Raw genomic sequence first — 17088 nt, forward strand, 5'->3', positions numbered from 1 at the left:
ACGGACTCATCTGGTTTGAGCAAAGCTTGGACCCAAGGTTGCTGGCTCGAGCAAGGGGTTACTTGGTCTGCTGAAGGCCCACGGTCAAGGCACATATGAGAAAGCAATCAATGAACAACTAAGGTGTCGCAACGAAAAACTGATGATTGATGCTTCTCATCTCCCTCCATTCCTGTCTGTCTGTCCCTATCTATCCCTCTCTCTGACTCTCTCTCTCTCTCTGTCTCTGTAAAAAAAAAAATAATAATAATAATTAATTAATTAAAAAATTAAGAAAAAATTATTAAGAAAGAATTTCTTTATAAGTAATGGCATAAAATAAAATAAAAATAGATATTATTATTACAGTAACAATTCATATGATTCAAAAGACATGTTAGGTATTGGAAGGCAATAGGGAAAACAAATTAACGGTCTTCACTTGTCCTGGAGAAGGATGTTATATTATACATACTGGGTAACTGTCAATAATTACTGAAAATATAAATTTGAATGTAGAAGTTTATATTATCATTGGTGAGATACCATTTTATAAAGATAATGTTTCTATTTAGTGCTTTTATTATGTATCATTTATGCCTTCAATTTTATGGACTTGAACTCTAAATCTGCCTACTTATCTATTACTGGCCTTGGGATATATTCCAGTATTTTCATATTGGTTATTCTCACTCAGGATTTCTGTCCTGAACAGCTAACTGACCTTCTCTGCTAGCAACCTAAGTTGAACTACACTCAAACTTTAAACACAACCTGCTTGTCTTCCAGCCCTTGGCCCCAATGTCTAGACTAGGTTCAGGCTTCCTTGAAGAGCTCTCGTTTGTCCTATTTCTCTTGACTGTCACCTGCCCACTGCATGCTCTCTACTCCCGCCAATCTAGTGTCTTTAAATTCTTCTCAAGGAGAAGACACTGGGTTCCCTTACTGCTCCCTAGGGCAAGGTGGGGTAATGAGGGGGAGAGCTTTGCTTGTCCACTTCATTCCCAAGCGGGTTTTTCTGCGTGATTCCTTTGTGAAGTAAAGACCCCTATTGCTCCTGTTTTAAGCTTCGAGAACTTCAAAAATGCACTACTTCAAACTTTGAAATCTGTAATTTGGTTTACCACTCTTGGGGAACATTTAAAAATGCCTTTGCTGTATGTGCCATTTGGTGTACTGTACGGTTGGGCGTCGTGCTGACAACGGGGAAGGCTGGGCATCTGTGCGGGAAGGGCTGCGAGCGCAGGTCAGAGCCTTCTGCCCGCTTTGCTGTGAACCTAAAACTGCTCTAAAACTAGTCTATTTTTGAAAAGACTCCTTTTATTTATTCACTTATTTAGAGAGAGGCAGGGAGAGAGAGACAGGAACATAGAGCTACTGCTGCATGTGCCCTGACAGGGAAATCAAACCTGCAACTCCGTGCAGGGGAGGATGTTCCTACTGAGCATCCAGCCAGAGCTTACTTTTTGTAATTCATTGATAGAGACAGAGAGAGGAAGAGAGAGAAAGGGGAGAGGGAAAGGAAGCATTCATTTGTTGTTCTACTCAGTTGTGCATTCTTTGGTTGCTTTCTGTGTGTGCCCTGACCAGGGATCGAACCTGCAACCTTGTCATTTCTGGATGGCACTCTTAACTGACTGAGTGAATGGACCAAGGCCTAAAAAGAATCTTTAAAAAATCATTTGGGGCCCTGGCTGGTTGGCTCAGTGGTAGAGCATCAGCCCGGCCTGTGGAAGTCCCAGGTTCAATTCCCAGCCAGGGCACACAGGAGAAGCGCCCATCTGCTTCTTCACCCTTCTGCCTCTTCTTTCTCTCTGTCTCTCTCTTCCCCTCCGGCAGCCAAGGCTCCATTGGAGCAAAGTTGGCCCAGGCACTGAGGATGGCTCCATGGCCTCTGCCTCAGGCACTAGAATGGCTCTGGTTGCAACAGAGCAATGCCCCAGATGGGCAGAGCATCATCCCCTGGTGGTCATGCCGAGTGGATCCCGGTTGGGCACATACAGGAGTCTGTCTCTGTCTCCCCGCTTCTCACTTCAGAAACACACACACACACACACACACACAAAATCATTTGGAAGTCTTATTTTTTTTTTTGTAGTAGAAGTTAGGATTCTTTTTTATTATTAATTTTAATGGGGTGACATTGATAAATCAGGGTATATATGTTTAGAGAAAACATCTCCAGATTATTTTGACATTTGATTATGTTGCAAGGAAGTCTTATTATTTCACATTTTTTTATACTTGTTCAGTTTGGGGAACTTTGAAGTAAAATTTTAACTTTAATGCTTTGTTTCCGTCAGTGCCATCTTTATTAAGAGATTAAAATATTAAAATTACAAAAGGTGTTTTTCAAAATTCCAAAACTAAACGATTAAAAATGAAATGTATGCGATTGCATTTTCCAATTTTGAGGCATTAATACTTATGAGGTATTACAACATGAACCTATACTGCCATGTCTGGGCCATGCTATATTAATTTTAGTAAGCTTTACACAGCATTTTACATTTTTTTTAATTAATCCTTTTTACACTAAACCCAATCATTATTTAAAATCTATAAATTGTGGGTCTATTTATTTTTTAATACTTGTACCAAAAGTTAATCAGAAATCATGAGTAGAAAAGGTTTTGTATTTGATTCCATCTTTAATAACCTTTGACCTGGGAGTCTAAGGGTTGAATGAGCTTTTTTCTCAGTCTCACCCATGTGTGATCCCCACAACACTGTGACTTTCCGTGGCTGCCTGTGTAGTAGGGAAGCGTGAAGGCACCAAGATAGAAAATGGTGCCAAGGAGGAGCATGTTATAGTGTTAATAATTAGTAATTGGACAGATTTGTACTTCATAAGCATTGTCATTAAAATTATTATTTTGCCTTGAAGAGGTTTGTGACAATACATGAATAAAGTTAAACGTTAGCAATGATTTAATTTAATCTGTAGTCATATTGAATAATTTTATTTATTCAACACTTATTTAGCACTGTTTGTCAAACTCTGTGCAGTATGCATTATATTTTGTATACCATTTATTTATTTATTTATTTTTTACATCTTAACATTCATGCAACTAAGTATCCATTGTTCAAAAACCAGAGTGAACCCTGACTGGATAGCTCAGTTAGTTAGAGCATCATCCCGAAGCACAGAGGTTGTCAGTTCAAACCCCAGTCAGAGCACATACAGGAGCAATGTTCTTGTTCCTTTCCTGCTCTCTCCCTTCCTCTCCCTAAGTCAATAAAATAAACACTTAAAAAATAAAATAAAATAAACAGAGTGAGGTTAAATGAAACAAACTTGCATTTGAGCCTTTCTAGAATGTCTTTTCACACAGGGAGAGAAAATAGTTACCTCTAACTTATTGGTAAAAATTTGAGCATATTTTCCCAGGGATGTGTTTTATAACTGATGTTGTGTCATAGGTAAAAGGGCAGTATTTTCTTTGGTGGTACGTACAATAACAGTGCATTTTACAATCCATTGCCTTTTAGATCAGCTGAAATAATATACGTAAAGATACTTGTAAATGTCTGTATGCATGGAGGCTATGTATACTTTTAATTCCTTTACGATCTTATTTTACATACTATCCAAACTTATCCCACTTGATTATATTCAATTTAGCATTTTCAGGTAGCATCTTATGTATTGTTTTTTAGGTGAATTAAAATTGTTTGCTAATAAGATTATAAGTTCTGAGGGAGAGTAGAGACAGGAAATAGGTTTTCTGTTTCATTTTTTTGTTTGTTTGTCTTGAGTATGCTGGGCTCCAGCTTGCAATAAAGTATTAGAACCAGATGAGATCTTGCCAGAAATGTCAGCCCATTCTTTCCTCATCTGCCCTCCCCTGCCCCATTTGGGTAAGTTAGTGACTCAGCCTTTTAGAGAGGATTGCCTTTTACTTTTAAGAAAGCTTTGCCATATTGTTTTACATGCGATACTTTGCAAGTCATTTTAGACTTAACTTATGAATCATAGGATTTGGCATCATTTTGAAATAAATAACTTCTTTGTCTAGATTAATGGCACTGACAGTAATCCTGCAGAAACAAGCCATTGTCAATTATAGCTAAGAACAAAACGAATAGGAGGGAAGCACAGCCATGTCTTCAGACAAGGTTTTGCTCTGTCAGGGTCCCGCCTCGTCTGGCAGGCCCTGTGAAACCTAAGGAAACCTAAGCGCACTACGTATGTGTCCATGTGGAATGGGTATAGGGATAGTCAATTGTTCGAAACAGATGTTATCCATTTTTTATGTTGTTAACAGCATACATGTTAGAACACATTTTCAGATCAATCTGCAAAGAAGACGAGATGTAATAATTACTTCTAGTGACTGTATTGCATCTTTTCCTGTCTGGAAATATCTAATGCTACCTATCAGTGAATGAGCCAGGCAACTAAGTATAAGAATCAAAGACTTTAGTAGTGAATTATGGGATAATTGAGACAAGAAAAGATTCATGTGTAAATCTTCATGGTTATTATTTTGTTATTATGTGCGTAAAGCAAACAGAATGTCAGATTTCCGTAGTACCCTATACTTTCATCTGTAGACTTGGTGTCTCAATTAGAAACCTTAAAAATTTCCTTCATTTTGGAGAAAGTATTTAATAATATTTGATAGTTTATCAGTGATAAGGAAAATGTACTAAGTGAAAAAGTTACGTTTTGCCAGTTTAATAATTATCTGTCTTTTCTTTGTCTGATTGGAAAATCAGAGTGTGAAATGTGAGTCTGTTTTATAATTTTGCATAAAATGCAAAGGAATATCTAAGACAAAAAATAAGGATCTTTAGTTTAAAAATTACTCAGTATTCAGTCTCTCAAGAACTGAAGAAAAGGCTGAATTAAAGTGAACTAATTACAAAAAATTCACTGCATATTTTTCAAATTTTTATTTCAAAGTGAATCATTTAAAGTGTTTTCTGGGTTAGATTTGAGGAACATTTGTTGTTGTTTTTCAGTTAAGACTGATAAAAAGGACAGACATCCTAAGATCTGACCTCTGTAGTGATCTTATTTAGTAAATTTCCTGAGCTTCAACTCTGCTTGCAGACAAATAACTGCTTTGTGAAAAGTGGGAGAGATTTATAAATGAAAGTGAAAAGCTGTTCCTTTCAAGCTGAATGATCAAACACATTTTTTGAGAAAAACAGTGGTTGAACAGGTGTTTAGTATTAGGAACTTGTGATGTAAAGAATGCAACAACTGAATCTGGCAAAAATCCATGTAGTATTAAATTCTTTGTTCTTAAGAAGCAAAACTCTATGTTGCAGAAAGTCAACTCAAATTTGTGCTCCATGAACAATAAGATATTGGAAAATGCAAAAACTTGTATAAAAGAATGTGTAATTGTGCCACATCACTAACAATCGTTTTCATATCTTTAGCCAACATATATATAAAACATCATTGCATTTATATTATTTCTTTTTGTGAATGTTGCAAGATAGTATTTAAAGTAATTTCCTCAATTGTTTCTTTCATTAATGACTAAAATAATTTTAATAAGAAAAGAAGTAAAAGTTAATTGGTTTTGCCCTTTCATAAGAAGTGGTTCACAAAATTCATATTAATTTATAATCTCCACACCTTATAAATTAGATAGGAAACAGGTATTCTTATTTTAGAACAAATACTCTGAATGTATAAGTTGTAGAATTAGGAAGAAAACGCAAATAATCTCTCTTTCAAATCAGTAATATAGCTGTGAGATGATTTATCTTGTAATCTTCTTAAACTTAATTTTGCTACTTGTTTAAAAAATAATATCTAGTTTTGAATTTTGATCTTGAGGGAAAAAAATCTCTAGTAATTTCAAAACCAGTGGCCTAACAATCTGCTCCAAACAGAGAAGCCAAAGACATTTGAGAATGATTACCCCAAAAAGAAGAGAACAAGTTAATTTCTGTGAGGTCCAAATACAAGCGTGGGCAATTTTAGTCAGGAATGTTGAGTGCTGAGTGTGGATGAGGCCAGCTTCCTGACTACAGGTGTGACAGAACACAGCTGATCAAACAGGACAGGAATTTGACATCCCTCTCTGTTTAACTTCAGTTGCCCAATGAGCCATGCCCAATCAGTAAGCCACAGAGAACCTGGAGAAGGCTTGTATAGGGGGAACAGTTTCATACTAGGAATACTGCCATAAACACGTTTATGAGCTTGGATTTGGTCATGTTTGGGCCCTAGAATGGATAGCTGTCCAACAATGTGCCAAAGAGTATACAGTTTATTTTTGTTCTGTTTTGTTTTTAATCTAAAACCTCATTAAAATATAATTTGTGTTTTTTGTTCCGCCCATCTATTTTGGGCCTGTGATCATTTTTGTTTGTTTGTTTGTTTTTGTATTTTTCCAAAACAGGGAGGCAGGCAGTCAGACAGACTCCTGCATGGGCCTGACCGGGATCCACCGGGCACGCCCACCAGGGGGCAATGCTCTGCCCATCTAGGGTGTCGCTCTGTTGCAGCTAGAGCCATTCTAGTGCCTGAGGCAGAGGCCATGGAGCCATCCTCAGTGCCTGGACCAACTTTTGCTTCAATGGAGCCTTGACTGCGGGAGGGGAAGAGATAGATAGAGAGGAATGAGAGGGGGAAGGGTGGAGAAACAGATGAGTGCTTCTTCTGTGTGCCTTGACCGGGAATCGAACCCTGGACTTTCACACACCAGGCTGATGCTCTACCCCTGAGCCAAGCGGCCAGGGCCTAGGTGATCATTTTTAACTCATGAAATAGTTCACAGTGTGCTGCTCCTCTGGCCTCTAGTTCCTAAAATCCTAAAAGATTAAAGATTAAGGTGAACTATATGACTTTTTTTTTTCAGTATGCCAAATTTTCCAGTGGGGACAGAAAGGGCCAGAACAAAAGTGAGGGTGTTAAGAAACTTTTCTTGAGAGCACACTTGAGAGGACTCCTATCTACAGGTCAAATCTGTTGCTTTTACTTCGATTCTCCTCCTTTCTGCTGCTGCTCTCTTCCATGCTTCTCAGCCCAACTTCAAAAAGAACTACAATGGAGGTTGCTTGTCTGGGAAGGGGTAGACCTAATGGATGTAATACATAAAATGGAAAGTTAAAATGAAAGGTATTGCCTACTCTAAATAGGTATATACAAAATTGTGCCAGCAATTAGCTACTTATGAAACCATTTACCCATTTAATTTTGAAAGTATAATTTGTTATTGGTTATTAGTTACTTTATTAAATAATTGCATCCATTAAACTAATCATATATATATAATACTTTAAGAAGTCAAAAAGCTATTTGGATATTTTGAAGTAAAAAAATTATCCAAACATTCTGATATTAAAATAATTTACTTAGGTAAGCAGAAAATATAATTTTTAAGACTGCAGTTCTAAAACTTTGTTTCACTTGAGAAATACCTTGTGAAATTTACACCTAAAGTTTATATCTTGTTTCTGGAAATTGTTCAACCCAATTTTGCTAGAATTCTTATAAGTGCAGGGTGTGGAATCCTGGCTCTATAGTAATTCATTTGTAAAAGATACTAGGATTTTGCTGATTCAAAGCTTAATGTGAACAAGTATGGTACTGTGACTAATGAAATAAATACTACATGCAGTTGGCCATTCTCAGAGAAGTACAGTTTCTAGATCACAGAAGATAAGAATTCCGCTATACTCTGCCCTGAAATCAGACTACATTGGAATTCTGTGTTAATCTTCAGATATATTTTAAGAGAAAGTTTGATAAATTCAAAATAAGACCTATGAAAACCATTTATTATGAATATTAGACAAAGGTACATATTGCATAAGATGAGGTAAACCAGATACCTTGCACATTCATGCAAATGAGCGTTAGTTACAGTTAGTATAATGTTATCTTTCAAATTCATTATAAGTTGGATAGACTCTTATCTACTGAACTGAGAAGCTAACCACATATTTATACAAAAATGTGATGTAACAGATCCAACAAGTAAACTTTTGCAAAACAATCTCTTCATAATTGAAGACTCTCTGTTTTGTTTAATTTAATATACTATTTCATACAGTAAAATGTTTTTTCTGTCAAGATTATGATTTCAAGTGTTGTTCTTATCCTGATCTATACAACATACAGTTCAGGAGCATCTTATTTGAACTTAACAGGAAATTGTTTTCCTTACTCTGTACGTTGGCAGTGTTTCAACTGCTGGTCTGTGGACCCGTCTACCAGAAATTTCATGCTGGTCGGCAAAAGAGTTCACGACCTTGATACTGTATGAAGGTTACAGATACAATGCTTAGTCAAATTTGCTTATGCTCAGAGTGATTTCTGCCTTCATGGTCTCTGAAATAATTCTCCTATTTCTACCAGTCCCCAAGTGTACAAAGGTTGAAAACCACTGCCTTATAGAGTACAAGTAGGAAAAAAATGTAAATATGTATATTTAAAATTTTTTAAATTATATATCTATAAATGCATATATATACACGTATTTTTATAAATAATAGCTATTATATGATAATATGACTTACATTTGCTTAGCATCTGTACTTAGTATAAACTTTCAAATTCTTCATTGCTTAAGAATGTTATTTAATTAACTCTCTGAGCCTCTGGATACACAATAGTTCCTCACAATTTAGACCTCCGTATTAAGAGAATATTGCATCTCAAGCAGAATCTACACAGAACAGAGTAAAATGTAAAAATCACAGGTGTAAAAATCACACCTGTCTGTGGTTTTTTAAGAAAATTATCTTAAATTAGGCTAGGGAAGTAGAAAAAATCAGAATTCATTAAATTTATTTTCCTTATTTTTCTTGTGATTTAACTGGATAAAGCTACCTTCAAAGTATAATGAATTTTCTGCTCTGTTAGTTTATGAGGGCTGTATCATTTATTTTTATCTGAAATTGATTTGTTTTCATCAGTAGAGAAGCTAAAGGGTAATAGTTGATGTTCTAATTTTGATATTTGAAGAACTACATTGGAAAGTGTGAAGTGATTCTAAATCATCTACACACACACACTAAGGCTTGTTTACCAGGAACAGAACGAGGCTCTTATTGTGATAGAGCCACACAGTTTGTTTTCCTTGAGTATCTGTGTATAGGTTGTATTTAGAGTTTTAGAAACATTTAACCTGTTGAATATACTTTTAGACAAGATTGCTTTGCTGTTTAGTTTTGGTTTCTTGACCTGCTATTCAAACGTGAATATAGCATTTTTGATATTTTTATATGTAATGTGCTATTTTAAAATCTTTTCCAAATACCGTAGTATGCATTGTGTGGTCTCTACATGGCATAAAGCAGGGTTTTCATAACTCTTCCGGATAAAAACTTTTTATCTTAGGTCATGGTGTATTTGCTTATGTGTGCTGTAAGTGCATTATGTTTATTTCATCTCTTCTGAAAACTGCCAGTTCTTAATGCTGGAGGCCAGAGAGGGCATTTTATACCCATTATTTAATTGCTCTAAGCCAAAATACCCAGTCTTCTATTCTACTCATTAATCTGTAAATAATGTGTTAATATTTCCCTACTGGTTGAATTTTAATCAAATGTATTTTGCCACTTTATATTCTTCTTCATATTTGTGTATTTGATCTAATTTTGTATAATTTGAAATTCACGCTTTGTCCTACTATTCAACCATTCAAGCTTTACTTTAATAGCAATGTGAAGGTGTTTTTTACTCACTTTTTCAATTACTGTTTTCATTTTCTTTTTTTGTCTTAGAAGATGTCATTGGCAAAATAGCGCCTTCTCTTTTAGAATTATTAATCCTCTAAATTGTGAAGATTATTCTCACTGTTTATAAACGAGGTTTAATCTGATAAATATAATTGTTGGCACTTCCAACAGTTTTAAGCCCCACAGTCTATAGTGAAAAGACGCTAAGTGAAAATTTGGGAAATCTAAAGTTGATTTTTTGTTTTTTGACTAACTGTTCATGAACCTTGAGCCTTCCCATCTATAAAGTGGGGACATTGCGCCTCCTCCTGAAGGCAGAGTGTGGAGGATGAGATGAAATATGTCTGTGGAAGTTCTTTGTAAGCTGCAAAAAAAATTGGTTTCTATTGTTTTTACTACTAGTAGTAGCAGTAGTGAGGGTTTTTCTGTTACAGATGAAAATTTGAATTGTGCATAACCCATATTGTACCAGTGGCAAAATTGGCAAAGACTAGTTTTTCAGATATGTGAGAAGGTGGAAAATGTGGTGAATTTGCCCAGTTGCTTAGCATTAGTGAAATACAGTTTTGGCAGAGTAACTACTTTTTCCATCCTCAAATTTACTGTCTCCCTTTCCATAGAAACTATGTGAGGCACGATGTCATATGTTTAAAATCTTTAAACCAAAAAATAAAATAGAAAGAAAGAAGTCTCAACTTCAAAACAAATAAACAAACTTTGGAGAGGTCTGTAGGACTGAGCCCTAACATTTCACTGCCCCGCAGATTGTAAATGTTACGAGCCTTGGTGTGCCGTGCCATGATCTCACTGAGATGTTGGCTCCCTGTGTATCATACCATGCACCTTAGGAAGTTCTTGGATCAGAGGCAGATGTGATCATTTTTGTTAATTTTTCCAGTATGGCCCCAGGTCTGTGATTGTGCCTACTGATACAGCAGCAAGAGAATCAGGGAGTCCATAGACAATGAGGGTGAATTGAGCTTATCAATTTGTATTACATCTAACAGCTAAAGTGCTTTCCTTTTTAGTGTTTGTGACTGTGATGAAGTATCTTTTTTTTTTTTTTTTTTTTTTTTGTATTTTTTCGAAGTTAGAAGCAGGGAGGCAGTCAGACAGACTCTGGCATGCGCCCGACAGATCCACCTGGCATGCCCACTAGGGGGCGATGCTCTGCCCATCTGGGGCGTCGCTTTGATGCTGCCAAAGCCATTCTAGTGCCTGAGGCAGAGGCCATGGAGCCATCCTCAGTGCTCGGGCCAACTTTGCTTCAATGGAGCCCTGTCTGTGGGAGGGGAAGAGAGAGATAGAGAGGAAAGAGAGGCGGGAAGGTGGAGAAGCAGATGGATGCTTCTCCTGTGTGCCCTGCCCAAGAATCTAACCCAGGAATTCCACACGCCAGACCAACATTCTACCGCTGAGCCAACGGCAGGGCCTATGATGAAGTATCTTAAAGTTATAGTCCCCCTATTCCTTTTATTTTTTTCATAATTCAACAAACATTTATTGAAAGTCCATTGAGTGACAGCCACCAGACTATATTCCAAGGAAGAATCCAAGAACAAAACCAGGGAGTCTTGTCTGGAAAAATTCACAAATTAATGGGAAAGGACTCATAAGAAAATAATTACAATATAATGAAAAATGGCTATAAATACCATTGGTATTTAATGGCCAAATCAGAGTTAAGGATTAGTTAATTCAGCAGCTCAACAATGTCATCAAGGACCCAAGCTATATTCCCCTTTCTGTTCTGCCAATATTGGTGTCACCTGTGATTATTCCTTATTATATATAGGAAGACTTTTTCCAGAAGATTCCTAGGAGACATCACCTCAGAACTCACTGTCCATAATTGGGCCATATCTAGACTGCTCCAAAACAGATAATTGACAATGGGAATGAGACTTTCAAAATACACTTAGACCAGTCAAGGGAATATTGGTGAACAAGGTGAAAGGATTAAGAAGTACAGATTGGTAGTTACCAAAAAAGTAGTCATGGGGATATAAAAAAATGGCATAAGGAATATAGTTAATAGTAATTATATATGATGCCAAGTGGGTGCCTGAAATATTGGGGGATCAACTTATAAAGTATATGATTATCTAACCACTATGATATACCCCAGAAACTAACACAAAATAATGTTGAACGTCATCCATAATTTTAAAAAATTTATTAAATACTATGCTACCATCATTCTTTCAGAATTCCTCCAGTTTTTCTTGAGAAAAAAATTGTTCTGTGATTTCATAATTGAGAAATATGTTAGATTATCAACACATCTACCACCTCTTTAAAAAGTTGAGCATTGGGCTACACTTTAGAAGTTCCCTCGAGTTCTAAGAAACACTGTGTTTGCTTTTGAATATTTACAAGTTCACCAACCCCATTTGGACCAAGTACATGGTTAGGATTCACACAGTCATTATTTTGTCGAGTGGCTTTGGGATCAGATGTATCTGGATTCAAACTTTGAGCCACTTACCATTTTCTTTTTTCATGTTCATTTCTCTGAGGTTTTCCTCATCTATTACGTGGAAATACTACTTCTGCAACAACTGCCAATACTAAGTATCTCAAAGGATAGTTTGGATTAAATTATGTTGGGTATTTGACTGAAGATTAATAAATTCATATTTATAATCTTTTGATTTGATTACATCCTAATGCAGAGAAGTGTAGTAAGATGACAATGTAGAAAACAGTTGAAAGTATCACAATTTATATTTTTTTTACATAAAAACTTTATTGTGGAATTTTAGAAAAAATGTCAATTAAATAATTTTATTAATACATCAGGATTTGGAAGTTGTCTTAAGTATTGGAAACTGTATTTAAAGTTGACCTTGAGAACCAGTTCAACAGTTCTGCTGACATCATTTTCCACAGCAACTGGGAGGAGACACACTATGGAAGAAAGATGCTTTGCCCTTGTGCTTGGGAAGAACCTGAGTTGGGTCTTTCTTCACCATTTACTAGTTTAGTTTGTTTTGTTATGCCCTCAGTGAAAATTTCCTTTTATTTCTGCCAATTTGTATATAATCAGATTCAGTGAACGTTAATTGAGCATGTACACTCAACTGTCAGGAAGTGGCATAGGCACTGGGCATACAACAGTGAACCAGAGAGAGTTTCTGTAATCCTGAAACTTACAGTTCAAAGTAAAAGGCAAACCAGCCAGCCACTACTGCAGAGAGTGTAAGAACCCGGTAGGAGCAGCTTAACCCAGTCTTCAGATTCAGGAAAGGCTTCCTGAAGGAAATGATACCTTGGTTAGTAGCTGAGAATGTGTAGGAATTCCTAAACTAATAGAGAAGTAGACAGAAAGGTCCTGTGCAAAGGCCTGGGGACATTTGCAAGCAGCACATTTGAGGACATGAAACTTAAGGACTAGTGAATAAACAGCATTCCCAGTACCAGCTGAAGTTCAGACTCACCAGGAGAGTTTTTTTTTAGAAACACAGATGGTTTTTATAGGCCCCACCCCAGACTTAATGAATCACATTCTTAAAGAATGAGTGTCAGGATTCTGATTATTAGCTCCTGTGGGAGCCAATGGCATAGGATGCGTGTGGGGGGGAGGGGGGGTAGAGAAGGTGGGTGCAGGCGGGGAAGCTGGGGCACACCAGGAAGGATTTGGAAATCGCATGTGTGTTTGTGTCTTATCCTGAGGGGAGGGGTGAGCTATGGCACGATTTGAGGAGACTGGGATGAGATTATTAGATCTCTGATGTATAACGATCACTACGTTTACCAAGACATGGCCCCTGCATTCATGAGGGACACAAGCCAGTTTGTGAGGTTCAACATCTTAGAGCCTCAGTTTAAAATCTAAAACGGGAATATCTACTTAGCATGGTTGTTTTGAGGTTTAACTGGGGAAATTTATGCAAAGTTCCTGATGTACATTTGGCACTCAAAAGATGTTAATTTCTATAATTTGAGAAGTAATTAGTAGGTAACACACAGCCACCATCACACATCAGGGGAGGCGGGGATTTCTATTCTACCATCTGTTTTCAGGGTCATCTGACAAATTCTTTTTCTCTGCCCACACCTATAGCACTGGGAGTGTTCACTTCTCTCACTGCTCACTCTTTCCCGTTCTTAACTACAGTTTACAGTCTTTATATGGATGACTCCCAAATCTCTACATCCAGCCTTGGTTTTCTTTCCTGAGCTCCAAATCCCTTCATCCACCTGACTTTTGGATGGCTCCACTTAAATGCTTGTAGGCATTTTTTCCAAATATGTGTTCTAACACCAAATACTCCCCTTCCCCACCCCAAGAAAGCAAAACCAAACCCTGCCTACCAACATCAGCAGACCTGGGTCAAGCCAGAAACTTAGGAATCACCATTAAATCACTGGTCTTTGTCTTCTCTGATTGATCCTTTCAAACCCACACCCTTCTTTCCAGGCCTAGACCATCACCCTTGTCCAGACTGTCCCTCTCTCTTATCTGAACCAGGGAAGTAACCTCGGGGCCCCCAGCACCACTGTTTGCGCCATCTTCAACCCTGCTATCCCGAGAGAGCTTCCAAGAAACAAAATTGATAAAATCCCCTTCCCACCTCACCCCTTCCACACTTAAGCCTCTCTACTGGCTTTCAAATGCCCATGAAAGGAAACTCCAAACTCTCCACCAAGGCTTATTAAGACCTGTCCATATCTCTCCTCTTAAGTCTCATTTTCTCCATTCTTTTGTTCCTATTTTATGCTCTAACAAGAAAGAGTGAACTAGAAAAATGTTGCCTCTCTCAGTCTCGGATTGCTATTTCATGATGATTCCCCCATCTAGAAACCCCCTTACAAACTCAGCTTATTAGACCTGGAGTCCTCACACTGCTGAGATTCCTGGTTGGGTAACTTGCAGTGTCTTTACCTCTCCCCTTAGGGCTGTTCATTAGACTTGTAATTTCTTAATGCCCATGTTCCCACAGATTGTAAACAACATGATGGCAAAAACTACACACAATCAATTCATAGTATTCATGGATTTGAATCACTAGGGAATTCACCTAATTACCAGAGTTTTTTGTAACTAATAATATGCAACTAATAATCATTTCAGGAACTTGCCTACTTGCTCAAATTTTTGGTAATGGCAAAATCAATACTCGTGGCACTTTTTCCTCCCTTCCTTCCTTCCTTCCTTCCTTCCTTCCTTCCTTCCTTCCTTCCTTCCTTCCTTCCTTCCTTCCTTCCTTCCCTCCCTCCCTTCCTTCCTTCCTTCCTTCCTTCCTTCCGTTTTGTGACAGAGATAGAGAGAGACAGAGAGAGGGACAGATAGGGACAGACAGACAGGAAGGGAGAGAGATGAGAAGCATCTCTTCTTCATTGCGGCACCTTAGTTGTTCATTGATTGCTTTCTCATATGTGCCTTGACTGGGAAACTACAGCAGACCAAGTGACCCCTTGCTCAAGCCATCGAGCTTAGGCTCAAGCCAGAGAGCTTGGGCTCAAGCTGAGCCTTGCTCAAATCAGATGTGCCCATGCTCAAGCTGGAGATATCGGGGTTTCGAACCTGGGTCCTCCTTGTATCAGTCTGATGCTCTATCCACTGCGCCACTGCCTGGCCAGGCCTCACAGCTCTTTCTTGGTCAGTTCTTGGACATGCACAGAGAGGTGAAAAATTTCAGCTACCCAAGACACATGCTCTTAGCCTAGGTCCAGCAAGATGACGCTCTGCCTTCTTTTTTAGCTCTCACACTGTTAATAAGCGTCTGTTTTGCATTCCACTTAGTGCCAGATGTTCCACATTTTTGTGGTTTTATTTTTTTAAGATTTTACTGTTTAAAATGGCTCACAAGAATAGTGCTAAATTGCTCTCTAATGTTCCTAAACACATGAAGGCTGTCATATGCCTTACAGAGAAAATACGTGTATTGGATAAGCTTTATTCAGACATAGGTTATAGAGTGTTATCCATGAGTTTAATGTCAATGAATTAACAATATATGAAATAAGATGCATTTAAACAGAAAAACAGAGGCTTGTAGGAAACTAACCCTATGTTTCCCTAGGGCATTGGTTCAGTATTCACTAATTCTGCTGTCATGATTTTATAGGACATAACTACTGCAAATAATAAGCTTTAACTGTAATTTGTTAACCTCTGTATCACCAGTAGTTAGCACACTGACTTATATAATGTTATATTGTTCAATAAATATTTGTTGAAATTGAATGGTGTGTATGTATGTGTATAATATGCTCTTTATACATAAATACTTAGAAATTTTTTATCATATAGAAATGAATTGAACTGAATTTGTTATTTAATGGCACAGGCATACTTCAAAGCTTTGTCATAATTTTTGCTGTCAAGAAATGCTAAATATCAGTTTATTATTGATATCTTTATTTTTATTGTTATCTAGGATGCTGGAGAAATGGTTCGTTCCTTTGTTGGTGGTTTGGAACTTGTTGTCAATTTACTGAAATCAGATAATAAAGAAGTTTTGGCAAGTGTATGTGCTGCTATTACCAATATAGCAAAAGATCAAGAAAATTTAGCTGTGATTACAGATCACGGAGTTGTCCCTTTATTGTCCAAACTAGCGAATACAGTAAGTAACACATCTCCTTATTTTAAATGCATATTGTCATAAGATGTCATGGTGTAGAAGCAAAAACAAATGTTCTTTAAGGTCAGAAACCTGGGTTCAAGTTTAATATTCATCATTTAAGCAGTATGAGATTTTGGTTAATTCACTTAATTTCTCTGAGGTTAATAAACGTTAAAGTATGTTTTAAATTGCACAGTGTTAATATGCAAGATTCTTGTCAAATGGAGGCTGTTCTAACCGGCAGGGAAAATGGTGACAAATCTGTTATGGTAGAGATGTTAATATCATTTTCACATCATTATTATTATCCTTAAGAAAACTGTTTGTGCCAACTTTAGAAATGAAGTGTGCCTCTCCCAGCTTAGCGACTTTGGATCAATGGCATTCTTGGGCTAGGAGAGTTTGGCAGTCACGGTGCTGTTTATCCGGAGTGGTGTCAGACCGAATAAGCAGCTCTGAGAGATAATGACTTCACCATGACTAAAGACATTTGAGCCTAGCTTGGACTTCCACTTGGCAGGAAAGTCACAGAGCAGAAGTTCAGTCATTGGATGGATGCTTGGTCTAGGAAGGGCCAGCCTAATACTGAGTTCCTATAGAAGGAAGGACATAGTATCATAAAGAATGCAGAAAGGGCCCTGGCCGGTTGGCTTAGTGGTAGAGGGGAGTCCCGGGTTCGATTCCTGGCCAGGGCACACAGGAGAAGCACCTATCTGCTTCTCCACCCTTCCCCCTCTCCTTCCTCTCTGTCTCTCTCTTCCCCTCCCACAGCCAAGGCTCCATTGGAGAAAGGTTGGCCTTGGGCGTTGGGGATGGCTCCATGGCCTCTGCATCAGGCGCTAGAATGGCTCTGGTTGCGGCAGAGTGATGCCCCAGA

General features: G+C 37.6%; 1 protein-coding gene across 6 annotated transcripts in view; it reads left to right on the top strand.

Annotated features, from left to right (window-relative positions):
* Nucleotides 1-17088, top strand: part of ODAD2 (outer dynein arm docking complex subunit 2) — a 224608-nt gene that overhangs the window by 142665 nt on the left and 64855 nt on the right. For all 6 annotated transcript variants that reach the window (XM_066386871.1, XM_066386873.1, XM_066386872.1 and 3 more), the window contains one exon: nucleotides 16023-16211. In XM_066386871.1, the coding sequence (XP_066242968.1) occupies nucleotides 16023-16211 (189 nt within the window). The remainder of the gene's footprint in view (nucleotides 1-16022; nucleotides 16212-17088) is intronic.

This window comes from Saccopteryx leptura, chromosome 5 (assembly GCF_036850995.1).
Source record: "Saccopteryx leptura isolate mSacLep1 chromosome 5, mSacLep1_pri_phased_curated, whole genome shotgun sequence".
Taxonomy (NCBI): domain Eukaryota; kingdom Metazoa; phylum Chordata; class Mammalia; order Chiroptera; family Emballonuridae; genus Saccopteryx; species Saccopteryx leptura.